Raw genomic sequence first — 21279 nt, 5'->3', positions numbered from 1 at the left:
TTTTCACCTATTTCTCCTCTCAGGTGTAAAGATGTTTTCCTTAAAAAAAAAAAAAAAACACTCAAATTTAGGGAAATCTCATTAGCTACCATGAACGAGTACTGAAAGGCTCTACAACAAACTTACTTCACTCACTCTTTTCAGAGCTTCAGCAAATTAGTTTGGTGCTCTGGCGATGGCTTTAAGACTTTTTTAATTCAAAAAATCACAAATATGACCTATCCTTTCCCCCTGAAGCACCTCATACGTGTTCACTTACGGGCATACTTCTTTGCCCCTAGAGTACGAAAGGAGAATACAAGCCGTGAGTTTAGAAAACAGGAAGATTTCGTTAGGCACTCAAAGACCACTGTTGGCGTCTAAAAGTTGCTAAATGTTCGGAAGTTGCTAAATTTCCCTGAGCCGATGCCACTCTACCTGCTTCGGTTGTGTCAGGAATACTAAAACCCAAACTGAACAAACCTCCCTCGGGAGAAGCGGAAGGGACTGAGGTCGGTTCTCGCAGAACCTGCGGGTTAACAGGTGGCTGAGCTGGGAGCGACCTTCTGCTCTCCCGCAGCCGCTGCCTCCGTGCGGCGACTCCCAGCCAGCACTGCCGCCCTGGCCTGGCCGGCTGGGCCGCCTCCGGCCTCCCCCGCCAGGGCCACGCGTCTACCCCGCTCCCTCCAGCTCCCGCGTCCTTGCGGCCGGAGGTGCACCAACCAGGTTCTGCTTTCCACTCGGCGCCGCGGGGCCTCGGCACAGGTTGGAAGGCGCTGCAAGAAGCACGTGCCTCTCCTCGAAGCCTCGTCCCCCGGGCGGGAACTCCCGCCAGGCCTCCGTGCGCCGGGCCACCGGTCCCCGTCTGCCTAGGAACGCAGACGCCGAAGATTCTAGACGCTGCGGAGTGGCCGGGCCGCCCGACGCGTCTGACCTACATGCCCGCTTCTTCGACCCAAAGTGTGAAGTTCTGGACCATCCCAAGACCAGTGGGGCCAAATAACGAATGCGACAAAACCGAGGCCCTGGGTTTTGGGTACCTTGCTCCGGGGACCACACAGTTGTCCGAGCAGGTGCACAGCCGGGTCTCCTGGTTTCAGTCCACCGAGCAGCCAGGAGCACCGGCGGGCCGCCCAGAACGCACCTCCGGCTGCAGGAGGGGGCAGCCTGGCACCTGGGCCTCGAGCGGCACTGGCAGCTGCTGCGCCAGCCCGGGCGGCCCGCGGTGGGTCAGGCAGGGTCGGCTGAGCAGACACCAGGGAGGCCCGGGCCCGTGTGGAGAGAGCGGGACGCTTCTTTGCCCGGCTGCCGGGCCAGCCTCTGCTGCACGTGTTGACCGCGCACCCGAGGGGCCACGGCGCGTCACGCAAGCGGGTCTCGGCCGGGCATTTAAGGAGGAGCCCGTGCGGGCGCGGCCCGGCCTAGCGCTCTGGGTCTTCCTCAGGGGGCGGCGCCGCGGGGCCCGGCTGTGCGAGGCCGCGGCTGCGCCCCCCAGCGGGCCTTGGCGGACTCGGGGCTGACAGGCCTGTCAGAGTGGGAACGCACGCGGCGTCCGGGCCGGGCCTCGGGAGTCTGCCGGGAGCACGCGGCGAGGAGGCTCCTCTCCAGCCGGGGCTCGCAGCCTGGAGCCCTCGCCCCGCACGGGACCTGAGGGAGGGGTCGCTCCCCAAACCCGACCTCGCGTTGTGTTATCAGGTCTCACACGGAATAAAAAGATTAGGGTGTATTGGTAACTTCACGGGGAACTTTTCGTTTTTTCCTTATTTCCTTCCCGCCCGTGGAAAAGTTGAGCAGCTTCTCACACCCAAGAGGTTTCAGGCCAGAGTCTTGAGAGCTCGGGGCTCTGGGTTTTGTGTGTGTGGAGCGGGGGTCATCCCACCCCATCTCCACCCCTATCTCCGTCTTCCCTCAGGGGAAGGTGGAACCGTCCTTTCCGACCCCCTGCTGCAAGCCAAAGTGATAAGCGTCACTGTCGACTTTCTAGATTTTGTGTTTGCGTTTTAAACTTCACAAGACGAACAAAGATAATTTGGCTAATTCTGGAAAGGGACTGAGGCTTTACAAGGACATCTCAGCACGTGGAAGGAATGACGCGGATCCCCCAGCCGTCGTAAAGCCACCCGGGGCAGCTCAGCAGAAAGGAAGGTTGTCTGCTGCCAACATGCAGGACTTGGATCTTTTTTTTTTTTTTTTTTCTTTTCCTTTTTGGCTCAGCTCTGAGAGCATTACAGAGCTATCCTTTCCCGCCTCCCGACCCTCTTCCCCTCCCCCTCTCCTTTCTGGAGCAGGCAATTAGGGTGAAGAAATCAGTGCCAGGCTCCTGCTCCAGCCTCTAAAGAGAAAGGAATTGCTTGGGGAATTGAGTCCTGACACCTGTCTCTGCCCGAGATGGCGAGAGGGGGTGCGGGGTCAAACCGCCTAGGGGAAGAGGCCGGACCGACCGCGAGCGGAGGCCACTCCCTGAGAGGACGTTTCTGGGGGCTCCTCTGGCCACGCCTTCCCGCCCTGCCCTTTGGCCTCCAGCTTCGCACGGATCGTCCACACGCCGGGTGTTACCATGGGAGGGTCCCTCCTTTTAGCGCTGCCCTTCCCCAGACCCGGACCGGGGGCTGGAATCAGAAGAGCCACACCGACAAGTCGTTCATTAATCTGCATTTATTTTCGGGAAATAATGTAGATAAAGGGAAGGAGGGGGCTCCCTTACATTTCAACAAGTAATTTGTGATCTTCACATCGGACAAATTAAATTTACGAATTACTTTCCCACCTACTGGACGAAATGGCCAAAGCCAAAATTGATACACAGGCGCGGGCTCTCCGCAGATTTAGGAGGACGAAGGTGCACTAAGAACTCACTAGACAAAACGGGGCGGGGGGAGCTTAGAGAGAGAAGCTGACAGAGGAATGGTAACTGGGGGTTGGGGCCTGGGTTTGTTTTCCCATAACGCTGCATTTTCATTTTTTTCCCTTTCGCTTTTGGTCTCTAAGCCGGAACTGCGACCCCGTGCTTAGACCTGGTGGACTCAGCCCCGCGCCCCAGCCCAGCCTGAGCCCCCTTCCCTGCAGCCGGATCCGGCCGCTTCCTCCACACTCCCGGGCCCTCCGGTCCTCCGCGCCCGGCTTCCTGGAACCAAACGGTTCTCTTCAATAAATACACACACGAAACAAGTGTGAGGGCAGGGCAGCTTTGCGACAACTGAAAACTTAAAAGCGCCATCGTTTAAGGAAGAGACGCAGGGGGACAGAGGGATATATTTTTGCTTTTGTTTTATATATATATGTGTGTATATATATGTATATATCTTAAAGTTCTATTTCCCGGGCGCTAAAACGAGATATGCTCCATTCAACCAACAGCAAGTAAGGAGTGTAAGCGGTCGCTGGAACGGACCCCACTCTGGCCGGCGCTCCCACACCGGCGCAGGCTCGAGCCAGCGCTCCGCGGGGCGGGGCTGAGCGTGCGAAGCCGGGGGCGCCCCTCCCCGCGGCCCGGCCCCAGCGCGGCCCCTCGCAGAGCAGGGAGAGCCGCGACGCGCAGGCCTGCGGGCGGGAGCGGGGAGCGGGGCCCCGGGCGGAGGAAGGGACACTCGGTGGGCGGTTGGGAGCAGTGTGGGTGCCCTCCACGGTCAGACACGTGCCCGTTAGTGACTCCAGGGTCCGGAAAGAATAAATAAAAGTGTAGGGCTCAAACAGCCAGTCGGAGCGAAGCACTCCGAAGGCTGCAAGTGAATACTAACTGTCCAGAACGACTGGAAAGGGGTGACTTAGAAGTTCGTCAGGGGCGGAGAGGGAGAGGCGCAGCTCTCCCGCGTGGACCTTGTGGGCCGGGCCAAAGCACCGGTCCGCTCCTCCGAGGAGTGGGCGGGTTTGCACGCCCCCCCCCCAAGCAAGGGGCACAAAGATGAGGGCGGCAGTGCAGGCAACGGGCATCGTTTGGGGGCATGAGAATCATGTCTAGAGAAGCCGAGGCAAAGGCGGGCGGTGCAGCAGCAACAGGACGGGAACCAAGGAGGGCGTAGGTAGTTTCATTTCTCTTCCTCTCCCTCTCCTGGGCTCACAATACCTGGAACCGCCACGAGGCTTGGTCTTTATAGTCCAGACAGTCGGGCGAGTTGAAGTTGAGTTTCCACGCCGAGGAAGCAGCGGCGGCGCCAGGCTCCTTGTAATCCAAGCAGTCGGCCGAGTTGAAGGCGAGCCCCGAGCTGCCGTAGCCCTGGTGGTGGTGGTGGTGGTGGTGGTGGTGGTGGCCTGAGGACTGGCTCAGTGGGTGGTGCGCGTGGGGATGGTGGTGGTGGTGGCCCGCCATGGAGGAGGGTGCCATCGGGCTGAGCTGGTGTGGGTGGTGGTGCGAGTGCATGGGCGCCAGATAGGAGCTGCAGTCCACTCCGCCGAAGTAGGAAGAGGAGGGCGTGGGGTAGCCCTGGCCGTAGCTGCCGCCCTGGCCGTAGGACATGGGATACGAGGCTGCGGCCGAGGCCGGGCCCGCGGCTACCGAGCGCTGCATACACGAGGCGTTACTAGGCGCGGCCAGTGGCTCAGGCACCGACACAGACGCAGGGGCTGAGCCGGGGGAGATGGAGGCAGGACTCCAGATGGAAGAGGCAGCGGGCGTACTCAACGACGACGGCACCGCCACTGCCGGATTCCCGCCCAGGCCTGCAGCCGCTGCCGCCGCCGGGTTGGCGGAAGCGCTGGAAGCCGAGCTAGAGGACGAGGCGGAGCTGGACACAGCGGGAGGTGTGAACTGGCCGCTGCTTTCCGAACCCGAGCTCTCCCGCACCGGGGACGACTTCTTCTTGGCTGGGCGACTCTTGGTCCCGCTCCCGCTCTGCTGCTGCTGGCGACATTTGGCACGACGGTTCTTGAACCAGACCTGAAGCAGCCCGGGTGGGGGAGAGCTCGTCAGTAGGCTAGTAGACCTTGCTACTCCCCCGCCCCTTGGGCCCACCACCCAGCCTAGAATCTCGCCTCCGCCCCTCCGCATCACTAGCCCTGCCAGACCCAGACCCAGCGGTCCCAGCTCCCCCACCCTCCCCCATCCAGATTCTTAACGACCCTCCTCAGGCCAAAGAGGGATGTGCCCCAACCCCAGCCCTAAAGCAACTCTGCCCTAGGGCAGAACATATGCTTCTGTCCAGCCGCAAGTTCAGCCATCTCTAAATTGCTGTTGTTGGCTGCTCCCCAACAGCCCGTGTTGTGTTTGGAGGTCCTGTCTTCTATGCCCAGAGCTCAGAAAACAGTGGAGAGGCACAGAGCAGGCCGCGAAGTACGGGACAGCCACCAAGTTTGAGGTCGGAGCCAGTCTGCCCCTGGAGGCCCGGTGCTGGGCAGGGCGAGAGTTGGGGTGGGAGCAGGAGCAAAGTCGGGAAGCTAAACAGAGGCAGTACTCCGGAGACTAGGGAAGGAAGCCTGGGCAGAGTTTCTCTGGGCTTCTTGGCTCCGAGTAGCGAACCAAATAGTACAGTCAGTCATGAAGTTCTCACTCATCTTGGAAGGCCCTGGTACTTGGCATTGCGTTCCTGGTTCTTTCTCGAACCTCCGGGGAAAGAAGGCAAGAAAGGGCCCTTGCGGAGAGTTCTACGTTATAATCCAAACAGTATTTTCGGAGCTCTTTCACCGCAAAAACAGAAACAGCAAAGCCGAAAGCCCGTTTTTGCGTTCAGCATCTTCTCGGAGCAAAGGAAGCCTCTAATCAAACTGGCGCTACCCGCGGAACGCACTCCCAGACAGGGCACGAGGCTCCAGCCAAGCTCCACTCTTCCATTTCTAGGATCCCCAGGATGCAAGGCAAGGGCTGAGGCAGAATTCAGGACCCGGAAGGAAACTGCCAAGTCCTGGGACGGCCCAAGAAACAGAGCCAATGGTCGGACCCCCAGGGCAATTTACCTTCTGGAGAGCCTCGTCTGTCCTCCCCCCACCCCCATCCTAAAAAGTACTTTGATACCTAAGGCGCCCCGGGGCCAAGGGCCAAACCCAAGCTCTAAGTTAGTTCCTTAAACTTTGCCCCCTCTGCCAGGCCCAGAGCTGCTGGCGGGTAGGGGGTGTCTGGGAGGGGCTGCCCAGTTTGTAAGCCCGACCCCAAACCAGACCAACCCCACACCCAGGCCCTCTACTACCAGCCCCAGTGCCCCTACCCTGACCCTGGAGCGTCCGGCGCGCGCACCTGGACTCTGGACTCCGGCAGGTTGATCTTGAGCGCCACCTCCTCGCGCATGAAAATGTCAGGGTAGCGAGTCTTGGCAAAGAGCGCCTCGAGCACGTCCAGCTGCGAGCGCGTGAAGGTGGTGCGCTCTCGCCTCTGCTTCCGCGGGGTGGCTGAGGGGACACGCAGGAGCGCCTCAGATCAGCAGTGACCACGAGGACCCGCGCCAGAGGACCCGCGGACAGGCCCCTCGCAGGCCTGAGACGTTGCAAAAACAAAGCCAAGCTCCGAGCAAAAGAAACTCCCCCAGAGGCCGAGCCTGAGAGGCCACAGGTGGTAGAAAGTGCATGAGTGTCACTTCGACCCAGTATCAAGACTCCAGGGCTGCCCCCTTCCCTGACTCTCGGAGGTTGAGAAAGTATGCTGTCTCCCTTCTTACACACACACACACACACACACACACACACGCACGCATGCACGCACACACACGCACACACCCTGGCTGGAGAGTGGGAAAGAGGTGCACAGACACACCACCTGGAAAACACTTTTCTTTCTGAGGGAATAAATGGGAGTGAAAGAAAAAGTGGGAGCTAGGAAAGAAAGCCAGAATACCTCTCAAGCCATCCACAACAGCAATGCAAAAGCTAGTGCAGAGGACTGGTCTTGAGGACAACTAAGGGAGGGAGAACCCCCTTCCTCAGCTCAGCCAGTCACTTGGCATCAGGGAAGTTCTGCTCTTTCTGCCAGGGCATGGCAAGTGTCTAGATTCCTCGTTCAATGTTGGGGGGAAAGGAAGGGAGTCACACATGCACACACCCAAAAAAGCCACTTATGGACAACGAATCCCTATATGGGTGGTGGGGTCACAACAAGAGACAGGTGAGGGTGCACGTTGCCCATTTCCACCACCCTGGCCCACCTCACCATCCCGCCCTGTGCCCAGCATTATAAACAGTCAAGGCAACCAGCTCCCTGGGCCTGCAAAGCTACAAAGTGTGTGCTCAAACCCAAGAGGCTGGTTGTCCCCAAGGGGCTGCTGCTCACCAGGATAGCCCACGGAGGGGTGCAGGAGGTCCATGGCGGGCCCCGCCAGGCCCAGCCCATTCATGCCATATGGGGGTTGTTTGAGGTAAGACATCATGCTAACAGCCGTGTGGAGGCGCCCCGACGGATCCAGGGGGCCTGGCGCAGTGCGGGGCTCCCACCGCTCAGTCCTTCAAGCTCTGTTTCCTATGTGGACTCGGCCTATGGAGACAAGAGACACAAGGAAACAATCATTCGCAACCATCTCGGCTTCCTGGTCTTGTCAGAGGCAAGGAGCCTGGGGATGGGCAGGGGACACAGGCTACACTCTGCACAGGGCAGTCAGCTCGGCTCTACAAGGCCTTAGACCAAAGACCAAGACTTCTTTGAAAAGCAAACTTTCCTGGATCTTCATTACTTCTTTTCGGGGTTAGAATGGGCCAAATATACTTGTAGGGTGTCGCTAGGAGTGGGGAGAGGTTAAAAGCAGGGCCACGCTGGGGAGGTCAGAGCCTGAACTGCGGAGTGTACAAGGTCCCAAGTCTAAGCAAATTCTCGTGGGGTGAGAGCCGGCACCATTTGCACCAGCAAACGTTCACTGGGCGCCCTGGGCGGCAGGCTGCCCAGAGGATGAGGGGTTGCTTCGTTTTGTTGGAAATCTTTTTGAAAGCGAGACGAAAAGGTAGAGATTACCTCTCCGGGAAGCATGGCCCACTTAGGAGAGTACGTTCCTCCAAAGGTCTCAGAGGCTAGGTGCGGACCCCAGAGACCACAGCCACCCCTCCAGTTGGCCTCTCTGTGCTCAGCCGCTGAAAGATTGCTCACCCGAAATTCAACTACGCTCCAACCTCAGTTACAGACCCAGGTGCCGCAGAGGCGTTCAGAAGACGCAGAAGGGGCCACTGTAGCAATGAGGTTCTAAGACGCGGCCCTAGGTTAGAGGTGCCCCTCCCGGGCCTCAGGCCTGTCTACACCAACTCAAGTCGGTTCTTCTTTCTGCGGGTCCTGGTGGCGGACAATAGGGTCCGGGCGAGGGCTGAGAGGTGACCCGACCAGTTCCCCAAGGGCTCTCGCATGTTTGGGAGGCTTGAGGGCCGCAGGTTCCGTGCGCTCCCTGTCTCCCCTAGTAGTTGAACTCCCGGCCCCGGCACCCTACGGCCACCGGAGAACTAGGCCTCGGCGGCGTGGCTCGCGCTGCCCCGGGCTGGAAGGTCAGCCTGGTTTCCCCAGTAGCCCCGAACCTGAGGCACTACTCTCGGGAGCAAGGAGTTGGTGCTAGGGGAGTGGATTGGAGTCCCAGGAGACTTGCTGCTTCATCCCGCTTCGTGGGAACTCAGCGCAGGCCTGAGACCCGGGCTAGGGAGTCCAGGGAGAGAAGTTAGAGCTAAAGAGGCCTCCCGTTCCTACCCTTTGGGACCCACGTCCTGGGCTGGGGAACCCAATTTGCAGGGAAGGGGAGGAAAGGGAAACAGCCGAGGCGATTCTGCTAGGCTGCAACGTGAGTTTCAAAGACTTTCTTCAAACTTAGAACTTCAGCTCGGTTACTTCGGAGGAGGCGGGGGCGCAGGGCCGCAGCGGAGCTCCGGGGTCCGCCGCGCCCCGGGAGGGGCGCCCGGCCGCTCCCCTGCCCCGCCCACCTGCCGGGACCCGGGGAGAGGGGACGAATCTGAGCAGGGAGAGGTGAGAGCAGTCCGCGCGCAACCACAGCCCCAGCGGCCCCGCGGCTTTCCCCTTACCTGCCCTCAGCTGCCGGGGCTGCTCACCATCTACCTCGCTCCCTCACCGACCCGCCGGGCAGCCAACCTGCAAAACAGAGCGGCACGGGAATTACCCGCGGGGCTGGCGGTTGTCTAGGACCCCCGGATTTCTTCCTTCCCCCAACTTCCCTCCTCCTTTCTCCTTTCTTTCCACTGGCTTTGTGCGTGCCCCTCCAGGTTTCACTTTATTGCAGACACTTTGTTTGCGAAGCCCTACAAGCTCCCGAGACAGTACCTCGCCCGGACCGCGCCGAGGGGCCCCAGGGGAAAAGGTAGGAGTGAGAGGAGCTGAGTTGGGGGACGGCTCGCGGTGGCCGCTGCACTCTCCGTACAGCGTGGAGGAGGTGGGGGCTGGGGAAGTCCTGCAGAGGCACTTTGCAAACTAAATAAATCAAGCGATTTACCTTGTCGGAGTAGCTTGTCTTGCTCGGTTGTTTAGGTGATTGGAAATGTAGCCTGATGAAGATTGATCACCTTTCTACTGCCCTCCCTGGGTATGTGAACGCGAGGTGAGTGCGTAACGGGGACAGGCTGCCAATCCCCGGCCCCGCGCGGGCTGAGTGACAGGGAGCGGGGCAATGGCAGCCCGAGCCCCGGGTTACCTCCGCGCGCCCCCGCCCTCCCCCTCCCCTCGCACCCCGCCCGCGCAGCCCGCCAGCCCGCCCCGCCCCGCCCGGGTCGCGCGCTAACTCCGGGGCTTGGCAGGCGAACGCGGCACAGAGCTGGGCGTTGCAGGCTTGCGCTGCGCCCGAGCCCTGGCCGCGGAGGGGGACGCGGGTCCCTAGGCCGCCCTGGGGCCCCCGCCCTCCTCTCGCCCTTTCAGCGCCCTGGGGGGAGTGGCAGAGAGGAGGCGAGGGGGAGAACCGGTTCCCTCGCTCCCCGGCGCGCCACCCGGCTGGGCGGCGGGGTTGTGGGCGCGCGGACTTCGGCGCCGCGGGCTGGAGGAGAGCGGGCCCTCAGCCCCTCGCGCGGCGCCGCGGTCCCCGGCGCCTTCCACCGTGTCGCCACCTGCAGACGGATGCCGCGGGCGGCTCGTGCCGGCACAGGCTACTCTGCCGAGCTCCGGGTGCGCAGATCCCGCCTCGGCGCCTCAGTACTCCCGCGCTCGGGAACAGCACCCACAGGGCGCGGCCCCGCCACTTACCTGCTCCTCGGCGTCTCCAGGGGTTCCCAACCCCCAAGAAGGGTGTTTGCAGATCTTAAACTCTTCTTCTGCAATGTTGCAGCCCAGCGTCCCCTTCCCCTTGCACACACTCTACTTCTGAATCGAAAGATTTTGATAGGAAACTTTCTCTTTCATACTCTATCTCGGTCTCCTTCCCAGTCTCCTTCTACCAGGGACAGTCCGGTGGAAAATGTGGCCACAGGCCCCCGTCTTCACTTTCTGTCCCTCCTGCCACAGAAAGAGCCTCCTTGAGGCGATTTCCCCGTATAGTTCGTACTGGCGAAGCCCATTTCCCAGCCGAACAAACTTCTGAGACACATAGACCTGAGTGGATTTGGCAAAGCGCAAAAAAAAAAAAAAAATTAAAAAAAATGTTTTCGGCCCAATACTAAGCAAGGCAGTTCTTTTAAATGACACCTCCTCCTTAATATTAGGCACTACTTTACTGCCTTTCGAGGAATTCCTACCCCATATTCTTAATCCCTCCACCCCTCCACCCCTACGGGAGCAGTGAAAAGTTTGGGCTGGAGTAGGCGTGAGGTGAGGGCGAGTCAAGGAGCTGCCGGGCGAATGGTGGTGGGGAGCGCCGGCGCTGCTCGGGCTGCGGGGTCGGGAACCCACAGCGGACCGGGCGCGGGGCCGAGAGCAGAGGGAAGGGGGAGCCCGCTGAGTGAAAAGGGGCCCCGGCCGCCGCTCATCAAAGTGCTTCCCCCTCCCCCAAGCGACACTTTCCTTTGGAGTCCGAATAAAATACGGTAACAGAATATGATGGAGCGCACACTGTTTCCTTAACTGCTTCTCAAAGGACACGGGAGATCTTCTTAGGATCTTTAATAAGGCTTTGGTCGGTTCTTTTGTTGATCTCTCAAAATCAACTCCTTCTAATTGAAGTTGGAGCTGAAAGCGAGCTAATGTTCAAAGAAAGTGGCCGCCAGACCAACGAAATTACATTTTTTTTTGTACGATGAGGGAACAGCTAATCAAAGGGGCCAAGAAGGAGGGGTGGGAGTGGGGAGTGTGAAGGAGAAAGGGAGGTTTTACAAGATCCTTCTCTGGTTCACAAAAGTCAGCGACACGGGCGCTTCTCTCCAGAACAAAGACACCGCGGCCCATTCATAAAAGGGAGAGAAAGACACACAGAGAAAACAATAAAAGAAACGGAAGAAAAGGAAAAATCACGAGAAAGAAAAGCTTAACAAGGAAAAGAAACTGCGCAGAGCGCAGCGCTGACCCGGGCGGGGACACACCTTAGCCTCGCGCAGGCCCCGGCGGGGTATATAGCCAGCGAGGCCCGCGTCTCGGAACCTACCCCCAACCTGGATGGTGCAGAGGTTTAAAGAAAGAAACGAAATACACCCCCTCCTTCAGTTTTGGGAAAAGGCGCGGGCTGGAGCGAACAAGTTTAGGGGGTGGGGGGAGAGAATGCGGGCGTCCTGGGGAGCTCCTTGGCAAGCATCTGCGCCCCCAGCCCAGCGCTACCCCAGCCCAGGCCTGCACGCTGTGAGCTTGGGTTAGCTCCCCAGGCCTGAGGTGCGTGCCCTCCCCCGGGCCCGCTACGTCTCGGGCTCCTGCTTCGTCCGGCCCCGTTTCGCCTGCAGCTGCAGCGCGGGGCCGAGATCCGACGCGGAGAGGTGGGGCGGCTGTGCGCGCTGGAATGTGCTCAGGCGGTCCCCAGGGCCCGCCACGCTGGAGCCCGGCGCTCTCGGGTGCAGATGCTGCCACGGTCTCGGGGAAGTTGGGAGGTATCAAGTAGCACGATCCCAACCCCCGCCCCTAATGAGAGTATTTATCTAATCCCACATTGCCGGCGAGTTTTCTTAATGCTCTACCCATAAAATCCCGGGATTAAGAGAAGAAAAAGAAAGGAGAGCGGGAGGAGAGGAGAAGAGAGGAGAGGGGAAGAGAGGAGATTAAAGTTTCTTGTTCGCGGTGTAGAGGACTGCCGCGGCCGTCGCTAGGCAAATGTCCAGGTGGGAGATGCTGGGCCAGAAGCCGAGACCGTTTCGGCAACGGCCTTCTTCGCGGGGCGGAGAAGAGGGGGCATCGTAGGGGGAGGGCAAGTCGACCCAGCCCAGACCCGCCCGACCTGGAGGAGGCGTGAGAGCTGGGCCCCGGAACCCGGATCCAGCATCCAGGTGACCTCGAGGCCGGGCCAGACTCCGGAGGACACTTGGGACAGGGGGAGGGGTTTGGCTCGGGGGCCGAGGGGCACCGGCCAGGGGGCGGAAGCTCTAAACGCGGCCGAGGGCTGCGCCCCAGCCAGCCGGCTGCCAACGCTCCACCTCCTCGGCGACCCCCCGGGCCCGCAGCTCCTTTAGCCGCAGCGCGGGCTTTCGGGTTCCCGGCCTCTCGAATTGCTGGGCTCGCGCCTGCGCTCCGGGGGGGCGGCCTCAGGGCACAAGGCGCTGGAATCCGGACGCGGCGCCCTCGCCGCGGGCCCCACCCGGCGAGTCCCTGGGGCCCACGCGCAGCCGCCACTGCGGGGCGTGAGGGCGCCACAAAGCAGCCCACATGGAAACCCCGCGAGGACCGGGCCTGGGGCAGAAGAGGCAGATCTGAGGCTTGGCAGGTCGAGGGCGCCTTGGGGAGCCACCTTCAGTGGGGCTTCTCCGGAGGGAAGGTTCCCCGAATGCAGCGGCAACGGAGTGGGTGACGCTGGTCGCCCAAAGCCCAGGCCGCCCTGGGCGGGCGATTTGGTCCGCCGGCTTCCCCGGGCTGCGAGCCGGCTTCTGGGAGCTGCCCCGGAGAGCGGCTCTGCTCTCCTGCTCTAATACAGAGGGCAAATACCTGATTTCATTGAGTTCCGATAACTTTTCAATAACTTAAAATCCTTGCATGAAGAAACTCTACCGTACCAAGTTTTAATTTTCATTTTGAAAGACTGGCCATTGAAGGCGGCTGCATGCTTTTTGAATGGAACGTGTGTGTATGTATAAATGTTTGTATGTACGTACACGTGTGTGACCGAGGCACAAGTATAAATGCTGGTGGACTGTTTTCTCTGTCTCCAGACTTGTTGAATGAGTCTTCTTTGTTTCAAACACCCCTCTAGAGCAGTGATGGGAAACTGCCATAAAATCGCCAATTTCTGTTGCTCAAAACTTCTTGTTGAAAGTTCCTTTTCCCTCATCTCATACACACACACCTGCATGCACTCACTCCCCCTCCATAACCCTCTTCCTTTTACTTCAGCACCTACAGACTAGCCAGTTATCAGAAATCATAGCTCTTCAGTTGAATGTTGAATGCAACTGAAAATAACAACGTGGAAAATTCATCAAGATATTAGCATTTTTTTCAGGGCTGTGGAATCAGAAATTTCCTCAAATCTTTAACAGATGATCCTTTACAAAAGATAGTTTACACTGTTTAAGAAAATATGACTAAATGCTTTTCAATTTGAATTCATGTGTCAGCAGGGCCCCTCCGGGATGGCGTAAACTTATTCAGCTCCAAATACAGTCCAGTATTCTGCCCTGCGTTCAAGGAGACCATTTTTTCCCACATGAAAAGTCTTACAGATACACAAACTTCAAACCAGTGTCGTTTTCATTGCAAGGAAGTGGCAGAGTGTTTAAGGTAAGAAAGTTTCTGCTTTTATTGAAAATTTATATATGACCTCAGTATTGTAATAAATAAACATAACCATTTTCACACACAAAAATGACAGTGCTATGCAAAAGAAGAAAATATTAATTGGGGGATTTACTCATAGTGGCAAGACATACTTTTTATCAATACAGAATAAATATTAACAGCATTCTTGAGCCAATGTTGAGACCCAAAAAATGTAGGAACCAAGCTAGATGTAATAAATAATTATCCAGAGGGAAAGATGGCGCATTCTCAGAAGATAAGACCTCTTTGTAAACTGATGCATGTCAATTAGTCCCATCCTCACAGCTCACCTTCAAATCACAGGACTTGTCTCAGGCTAATAATGTTAAAGGGCCATCCTCTGAGGAAAGCAGAGGAAAGGAACTCCACTATCCTTACAGTGAAATGCAAAACAACAGCAGAAAATCCCACTGGTAAATAGAACACAGTTTAATAAGTAGATTGAATATGATCTAACTATAAAATTTAGGGTTACATATGGCAGGACTGGAAAAAATCATTCATGACATTTTTCTTATCCCCCCTCTTACCCCCCTCCCACCGTCATTATGCTATTAACAACAAAAAAATGTTTTCAAATTTCCTCCCATCAAAAAATGAGGGTAGGGTGTTCTTTTCTTTCTTCTTCGAACAGTTTCTTGAACACTCCCAATATTCATCACTCACAAGGTGTCTGTGCGAATCTGTTTCACATAATTTCAAGGAAATGATTAACCCACTCAATAAATCCTTAAAATTGTATATATTATCTGAAAAGGAGGAAAAAGGGTGGTGGTGGTGGTGGTAAATAAGTACAATCCAGCCAAACAAAAAGTTAAAAGTTTTAAATCAACAACACGTCTGACTTTTTCTGGTCTGGGGACCCAAGACTAAAATGTTGGGAAAGAGTCTGGTCCCGCTGCTATTGAAGAACACATTTCTCTTCTTTCTTGGCCATCTTGCCTTTGTTTTGCTCCAGAGTTCGCTCCAAATGCTCATCTTCTTCTTCGGCCCTGGAAATTGAACAGGAAACAAAATTATTTTTCTTCATAGAGGGCAAACCGGCACTCCCTTTTCACCCCGCACTCCGTGTCCCAGAGAGTATGGGCATCAAGGGGCCAGCGGGAGGCTTCCCGGCCCACCAGAGACCTCTAGACTGAAGTTTCCTAAAACTTCTGGGCCCCTCAGCAGGCGGCAGAGCCTCGACCCCGACCCCACAGCCACTCACTGCTTCTCTTGTGCGTCCAGGTCCCTGACGAGCGCGTCGCGCTTGTTCACCAGAGCCACCAGCTCATCCAGCAGGAGTTGCTCACGTCGCTTCTGGGCCTCAGTCTTCTGCCAGTCTGCAGAGGACAAGAGGCTCATCATCCACTCGCAGGACCTCTGCACACCCCGCCCTCCCCTTCCCGCCTTTTCCAGTTTCCTTTTATTTTCCCCGCAAACCATATTACAGAACCACTAGCTAGTGTTCTGCGGAGAGTCTGGCAGTCACAGTAACAATTTCACCTCTAAAACCCTGCTTTCTAAAACTTCCCGCAGATGGAGATGGCTATGGCTGAGCTGGAACCAGAAAAGGCGACCAGGTGTGAGCCAGTGGCCAGCCGGAGGCGCGCACCTGATTTCAGGCGAAGTGGGGGAGGGAGAGCTGGAGGCCCGGAAGAGGTCTGCCCGAGGCTCGGTGGTGGGGGATGTGGGTAAATGAGGAGGCGGGAAGCAGAGATGGGCGATAAAATCATTCTGAAAAGGCTAGAGAATCTGCTTGAGAACCTATTCTCCTCCCCCACCCCCAAGCTCACCCCATACAGCCCATTCTTCGCTAATTTCCTCTTCGCTCTATTTTAGCAGTTGGATGTATCTCACACTGGGCGCCATATGCTTCACAATAACTTTAAAAGTAGTGAATCGGCTAATTAGCATTTTTCTTTGAAGTAAAAAATAAATTTGCTCTGCAATATTACACTGCAGCTCTCGATCGCATCACAGCCAGTTTTCTTTTGGAGAGGTTGGCTGGGGATTTCAAATCAAAGCACTTTTGCAAAGGAAAAATCACATACTTCTTTTTGAAACCCCATGTTAAAGGTTGGAAAATCCGATGGGCAGTGCCTTTTTCCATGGGCAGGGGCAGTTTTTTGGTTTTAGAGTCCAAGAATATATTTCGTAATCTTTGCTGGTCTGATAATTTCCTTAAGATGAGCAGCAGCTTGGTTTAATAAAAACAGGACCTAATCGAACATTTAAAGCACTTTTGAAACCAAAGCCAACTGCTCTCTGGCCAGACTGTAAGGGCTTGTCGCTGTCAATCAACCCCCAGTCTACCCCGCCTCCCTCATTAGGAAGGTAAACAATGAAAAGAAGAAGTAGATGATGAGGCAGATAGCAGAACAAATGAGGACCTAGAGGGAAACAGGACACCAACTTAAAAAAAATAAAGCAAGCCATGTCCACTGACTCATGCAGCCCCCTCCCCCAGCAAAGGCACTTTCCAAAAAAGCAGAAAGAAGTGCAATCCTTTCGGGTTTCTCTCTTCTCTCCATTGCCCTGGGCAATCATGTTAAAACTCACATGGCTGGTGCTTATTCAGATAAACCTAACAATGCACACCGCTGGTTACCATGTGAATCTTCAGAAACCACACAAGAATGTGCTGGTTCAAATCCTCCCTACCCTCTCCAAAGCAAAATTTATTCAAGACAGCAAACTGCTCAGCAGCTTTATGAAAGCAAATGGTGCTAGAGGGAATTCTATCTTGTATTTACACATTAAAAATTAGATGCATCATCATGCAATAAAGGTTAGAATAGCAGCAAGAAGCTAAAATGGTTTATTCAATTTTATCACTATTCCTTTCATTATAAGCTCAAAAACATATATACATATATATGAAACATGCCATATATTAATTATCCACATTCAATACAAAACATCACATGAATAAACGGTCACATTGCATTCTCATAAAAAAGAAATCTTTAAAAAACAACTGTACTTAAAAAAATATTCTATAGTATGGAGAAGAATAAAGAAACTATTACCATGGAAAGGTATTTTTTCTAACCCTCCCAAATTTTAAAATAGTAATGAAACAGCAAAACTAAAGAAAAGCCCTAGCTATCATAATTTTATTCTTTGGATTAAAATGCTACTGAGTTTCAGGAACGCTGGACAATTTTCTAATCTGGTTCTTGTTCTTCACCAGTCTCATTCTATACAGCAGATATATTAATAGACCTCTTCAGGTTGGGAAGATCTTAAAGGTCATCTAGTCTGATTTCAGGTAACTGTAGTTCTAGAAATGTTAACTCAGAGAAAAACCTGCTAAATTTATAAAAGATTTGTAACTGAATTTTATAATTATTAAGATCGCTAATTTTGATGACTACCAATTTTTACATTCCAACAAGAAATCATTCTGATTATAAGCTTTAATTTATAATTCTTTATTTCAAAAACATTTTGATAAGTGTTTTACAACTGGAAAATTTTCTCCACCATACACTTAAAAAACTATAGTTAAATTGAAAAATATAAAAAATTTAAAAATAATAGAATTTTAACAACAGACACATAATTTCTTAACTAAATTATCCTTTCCCTGCACTTGACCAGTGATTTTTAAGGCTTTAAGTAATAATCATAAATATCAAGATTTCCTTAATGTTTAAAAAATAAGGTTTTAACAATATACATAGGAGCTAAAACATTTTTAACCCCTGAAATAGAGTAATTTTAAAAATCTTAACTTTTTTCCAAACTCAATTTCCCACAACTGTAACAAAAACATTTTAAAGTTATAAATATCTTAGTACTTTTCATCATTTCAAATTTAACTGACATGTTGATTTAATATGTTCCAGCATAAATGTGTAAGATTTTTCATAATAAATCTGTTATTACTATATTAATATCTATCTATAAAATAGTCAATTACAGAGAAAATAGCTATGTGTAGTGAGCACATTTTATATTAGGAAAACTGTTTTTTTCTTTGTATTTGCTTTTCATGGGAGTAAATTTATATACACACATAATTATCCAAATGCTAGTTCGGAACATTAAGTAAATTATCTTGATGGTTTTTAAAAAAAATTTAATACCTTTAAAACTGATCAAGAGTCACATTTGTATGTTCAAGTCTAAACTTAAAAATTAAAAAATTCCTTTTTAACATGGCTTCATCTAGACATAATATCATGTTTTAAAAATCTGTATGTAAGTTTATGTGTTACCTGTTACATGTTTTAAGAAAGTATTATTCACCTATAACTCTAGTCACAGCTAGCTAGATGCACCGACTTTGGCTTGGACAGACTACAATGTGCGTTCTGATTAATTTAAAGATTCCAGGGTACTTTTGCTACAAAAGCCATATCCTCTCACAACAAACAGGATTAAGTTTTGATGCTGCATTTGAGCCAAAGTGTTGAAATAAAGACATTCTGTTTATGTCCATGTGCACTGAACTGTTTTGTTAATTTAAAAAACTCTTTTTTATATATAGGACCAATTATTTATTCCCTGATTCAGTTTATTTGCTGAAGTTGATAATTACCTTGGAAAAAAGGCAAAAGATAAACACTTTCATAGAAAGGAGTTTATAAGTTCTTGTAGTAAACCTTCCACCTTGCCACTAAAAATAAGCCGGCACTTTGATGAAAATTAACACTAGTTTTGTAAAGAGCACATTGGGGGATTGCAGTCAAGTCTTATCTTTAGTTCCAGTCAACTAGCAATCCTGAAAGAGTTTGCATCATCATCAGAGCAGGCCATTTGATAGGATTCTACCACTGTACCTAATCAATCTATGGAAGACTGTGGTTGTGCTGTGCAACAAAGCTAAAATAGATTTACAAATGGGGTTTTAGGGGATAAGCTCCTCCACAGGATTACATATTGATTTTAAATATAAAAAGCTTATCATATAAACCATAACTACAAAAATAGTGAACCTATGCATAAATCCCTTTAGAAGAGCACCCACTTCAAACTCTAAGCCAAGAATAAATCAAGATGTACAAAATCCTAGAGAAGATCCATTTCTTGTGCAGAAAATGAACACACCACTTTCTAAAAGCCCACCCCAATGTGTGCAGAAATGAATTTATCTTTCCTGAGGGGGGCATTAAATAATCTGGAACAAAAATAACTATAGGAAAAGTATCTGAAAAATGTTTGTTAGCTTAAGGGATCCTATAACTTAGCTCACTAGAGTGAAACTCCTGCTATGAAAAACACCTCAGGGGGAAAAAAGGTAAAAAAGCAGGCCAAAGTGAGTACTGATTCTCAGAAGAATGGATGTAGTGAATAATATTATTATTATTTTGCTCTCAAACCGAGCTGTTCATATTTCTTTCAATGTGCTGTGGCTATTAATATTGTGTGCTTCTCTCCCAGTGAATGGTTTCAGCAGATTTATTTGAAAAGATTTTAGTTTATCTAGTACAAAAACCATCTTATGACTACTACATAGAAGAGGTGAGAAAGAACAGAGGAATGAACTTTAAAACAAAGGAAAGCAAAGCAAAACCAACTAGTGTTGCCTGTTTGTGTATTTTCCTGTGGTGTTTGTACATGCGTGTGTGTCATGTCCATTCTAAGGGTTGGCTCAGAGCTGACCATCTCGGTGGTCAGTGTCTCTCAAGGTCAGCCCAGTTCTCATAATGCCCAGGCTAGTGCGACAGGCCTCTCTCTAAGAAAGTGTCTTTATTTGTAATCAACAGGCTGTTTCTCTCCTCCAAGTCTCTCCCTCTCTCTTTTTTTTTTCTCTCAAGCAGCAACAGAAACTGGCTGAGAGATTTAAGGCACGACCACATATGAAACAATGGTATTAGTTAAAAATAAAACAAAACAGAGTTTGAAAAAGTTATTTTTTTCCCCTCTTAAAAAATATGGCTCTCTACTGGTCTTCCACATGTATAAGAAGTGCAGGCAGATAAAAATGTTATATTATTTAAGATTGTATGTCTGGTACGTAGGCATAGGATCCCCAATAAAACTGGGATCTTTTATATGTGTCATTGCCCTCCTTTTAAGATGGTATTTTGTAATAATATTGGTTTTGGTATAGAGGCAATATCTGTCTTAAAAGTCAACTGTATTGTATCAAGCCGTATTTTAGGGATGATTTAACTTACCGCACCTGAGGGAATGGGCAAAAAAAATTTTTTTTAATTCTATGTATTGAGTGGAATGTATAATGAATCTATAAATAAACTACATAATGAATTATATATTATGCATACTATATATACACATACATTTTAAATTGCACACACACATATATATACCATATAAACAGTATTTGCTGTACCTACCTTTCACTATTTAGATTTACAATCTCTTAAAAACTAAAGAATGACTACAAAAATTACATACAGATGAAAAATACCATTTACTATACTTGTACATTTTATTTCAATGGCAAGTTTCATAGAACTTCTTAGATAATTTTGACAAATTTTATAGTAATTTTCAGTGGTATAATTTGATGCATTTGGATTGCCACTTGAAGGAAAATAGCTATCTGAAACCTTTAAAATAAGTCGGATTTCCAAATGAGGATATATAAGTGTTGTTAGTCACATTTGTCAAGTGAGATTATGGGCCATAAAAGTAATTAAAAATAAAACTTCTATAAATGTATAAGACACTATTTAGATAAATAGCATGTATTTTATCTAATAACAGTATTAATTAAAATGTTTTTAAAATATATGGTTTCACATTTGCCTTCCCTTTACAAACTTAAATTTCTAGTTTTTGAACTAATTAGAATTGACTTCTTATAAATCAGGTACCTTATCAGGTGAAGAAGGAAATTACCATGGACAGTCAATGGGTTAAGAGGTCAATATAGAATAGGAAAATCAATTTGCATTGATTAGACAAAAGGTCCATTTTACAGAGCCCAAAGGATTAGCTATTAAACAGACAGACATTTTTAACTATGAAACATTTTCAACTAAGTATAAGGAGAATAGCATTCTAAAACACCCAATAATTTTTTAAAAATCTTATTAGTATATGCCATAGTTAAGCTAGCGATGTTTACTGATATTATGAACCATGCTTAGGATTTAGTACATAATTTATTTAAAGCCTTTATGAAAAAAGTGTGAAAGTGTTTCATTTACATCTTATGCCAATCTTTGCCTGAATAATCATTTAATAGGAGTTGGAATCTTAAGAACTATAGTAGACTGGATAGTGCCATTTTTCAGTGTTGACATCAATTAAATATTAAGGTAAAATTTAGAGTCTGAATGTGAAGAATCAAAATGATAAATATTTCTCAAACCTTCCCAGTGAAAAACTTTAAATTGCATAGTAAAATGTAACTAAATCATTTAACTCCTTATATTTTCCATTTTATTGACATTTAAGCTTACTGACAAAAGTTAAGACAGTTCTGTGTTTAACAGCAGGCCTAATGATTATCTATCTGAATCAAAGTCCTTAGGTTTGATAAGACTAACATTTTTTGATTCTAAGGCATTTATTTGCAAATTCTGTAGGTCTCTAGTCAGACCACACCTAGGGAGACCAGAAGTGTATTACACTCTTTAAATCTCTCTTGACAATTGACATTTCACACACCTCACTACACCATAGCAGTT

General features: G+C 50.8%; 3 protein-coding genes across 22 annotated transcripts in view; 1 reads left to right on the top strand and 2 right to left on the bottom strand.

Moving 5' to 3' along the window:
• Window positions 1–2627: 2627 nt before the first annotated feature.
• OTX1 (orthodenticle homeobox 1) lies at window positions 2628–9488 on the bottom strand. 2 transcript variants are annotated; one of them, XM_045189394.3, is made up of 5 exons: window positions 9309–9376; window positions 8884–8950; window positions 7169–7369; window positions 6143–6294; window positions 2628–4852 (listed from the first exon to the last, which is right to left on the bottom strand). In XM_045189394.3, the coding sequence occupies exons 3-5, from the start codon at window positions 7263–7265 to the stop codon at window positions 4034–4036; spliced, it is 1068 nt and encodes a 355-aa protein (XP_045045329.2). In that variant the 5' UTR covers window positions 7266–7369; window positions 8884–8950; window positions 9309–9376; the 3' UTR covers window positions 2628–4033. The 2 variants fall into 2 exon arrangements, with proteins under 2 accessions (XP_045045329.2, XP_053780160.1); XM_053924185.1 differs by lacking the exon at window positions 8884–8950 and having other exon boundaries at window positions 9309–9488.
• Window positions 8883–21274, top strand: LOC128780863 (uncharacterized). Of its 7 annotated transcripts, none has more exons than XM_071221564.1 (4): window positions 8883–8950; window positions 9309–9413; window positions 13489–13648; window positions 15206–21274. In XM_071221564.1, exons 2-4 carry the CDS (start codon window positions 9364–9366, stop codon window positions 15362–15364), a joined length of 369 nt encoding a protein of 122 aa, XP_071077665.1. In that variant the 5' UTR covers window positions 8883–8950; window positions 9309–9363; the 3' UTR covers window positions 15365–21274. The 7 variants fall into 7 exon arrangements, 4 of the variants coding, with proteins under 4 accessions (XP_071077665.1, XP_071077666.1, XP_071077664.1 ...); XM_071221565.1 differs by lacking the exon at window positions 8883–8950 and adding an exon at window positions 8965–9176 and having other exon boundaries at window positions 9344–9413; XR_011651255.1 differs by lacking the exons at window positions 8883–8950; window positions 9309–9413 and adding an exon at window positions 11488–11599.
• Window positions 13643–21279, bottom strand: part of EHBP1 (EH domain binding protein 1) — a 370181-nt gene continuing 362544 nt past the window's right edge. For all 13 annotated transcript variants that reach the window (XM_071221562.1, XM_045189390.2, XM_053924179.1 and 10 more), the window contains 2 exons: window positions 14895–15009; window positions 13643–14679 (listed from right to left, as the gene is read on the bottom strand). In XM_071221562.1, coding sequence (XP_071077663.1) covers window positions 14589–14679; window positions 14895–15009 — 206 coding nt within the window. In that variant the 3' untranslated portion in view covers window positions 13643–14588. The remainder of the gene's footprint in view (window positions 14680–14894; window positions 15010–21279) is intronic.

The sequence above is a fragment of the Desmodus rotundus genome, chromosome 5 (assembly GCF_022682495.2).
Source record: "Desmodus rotundus isolate HL8 chromosome 5, HLdesRot8A.1, whole genome shotgun sequence".
In the NCBI taxonomy this organism is placed as follows: Eukaryota; Metazoa; Chordata; class Mammalia; order Chiroptera; family Phyllostomidae; genus Desmodus; species Desmodus rotundus.
This window is presented reverse-complemented; position numbering and strand designations above follow the sequence as displayed.

Bases quoted from the DNA above. Each gene is read 5' to 3' on its own strand.
- OTX1 (XM_053924185.1), bottom strand. From the start codon at position 7,265: ATGATGTCTTACCTCAAACAACCCCCATATGGCATGAATGGGCTGGGC. The intron at 6,295-7,168 runs GTGAGCAGCAGC...GTGTCCCCTCAG, and splicing joins CCCCTCCGTGGGCTATCCTG to CCACCCCGCGGAAGCAGAGG. The intron at 4,853-6,142 runs GTGCGCGCGCCG...GGGCTGCTTCAG, and splicing joins TGCCGGAGTCCAGAGTCCAG to GTCTGGTTCAAGAACCGTCG.
- LOC128780863 (XM_071221563.1), top strand. From the start codon at position 11,724: ATGTGCTCAGGCGGTCCCCAGGGCCCGCCACGCTGGAGCCCGGCGCTC. The intron at 11,812-13,488 runs GTATCAAGTAGC...ATGTGTCAGCAG, and splicing joins GGTCTCGGGGAAGTTGGGAG to GGCCCCTCCGGGATGGCGTA. The intron at 13,649-15,205 runs GTAAGAAAGTTT...AACTTCCCGCAG, and splicing joins GAAGTGGCAGAGTGTTTAAG to ATGGAGATGGCTATGGCTGA.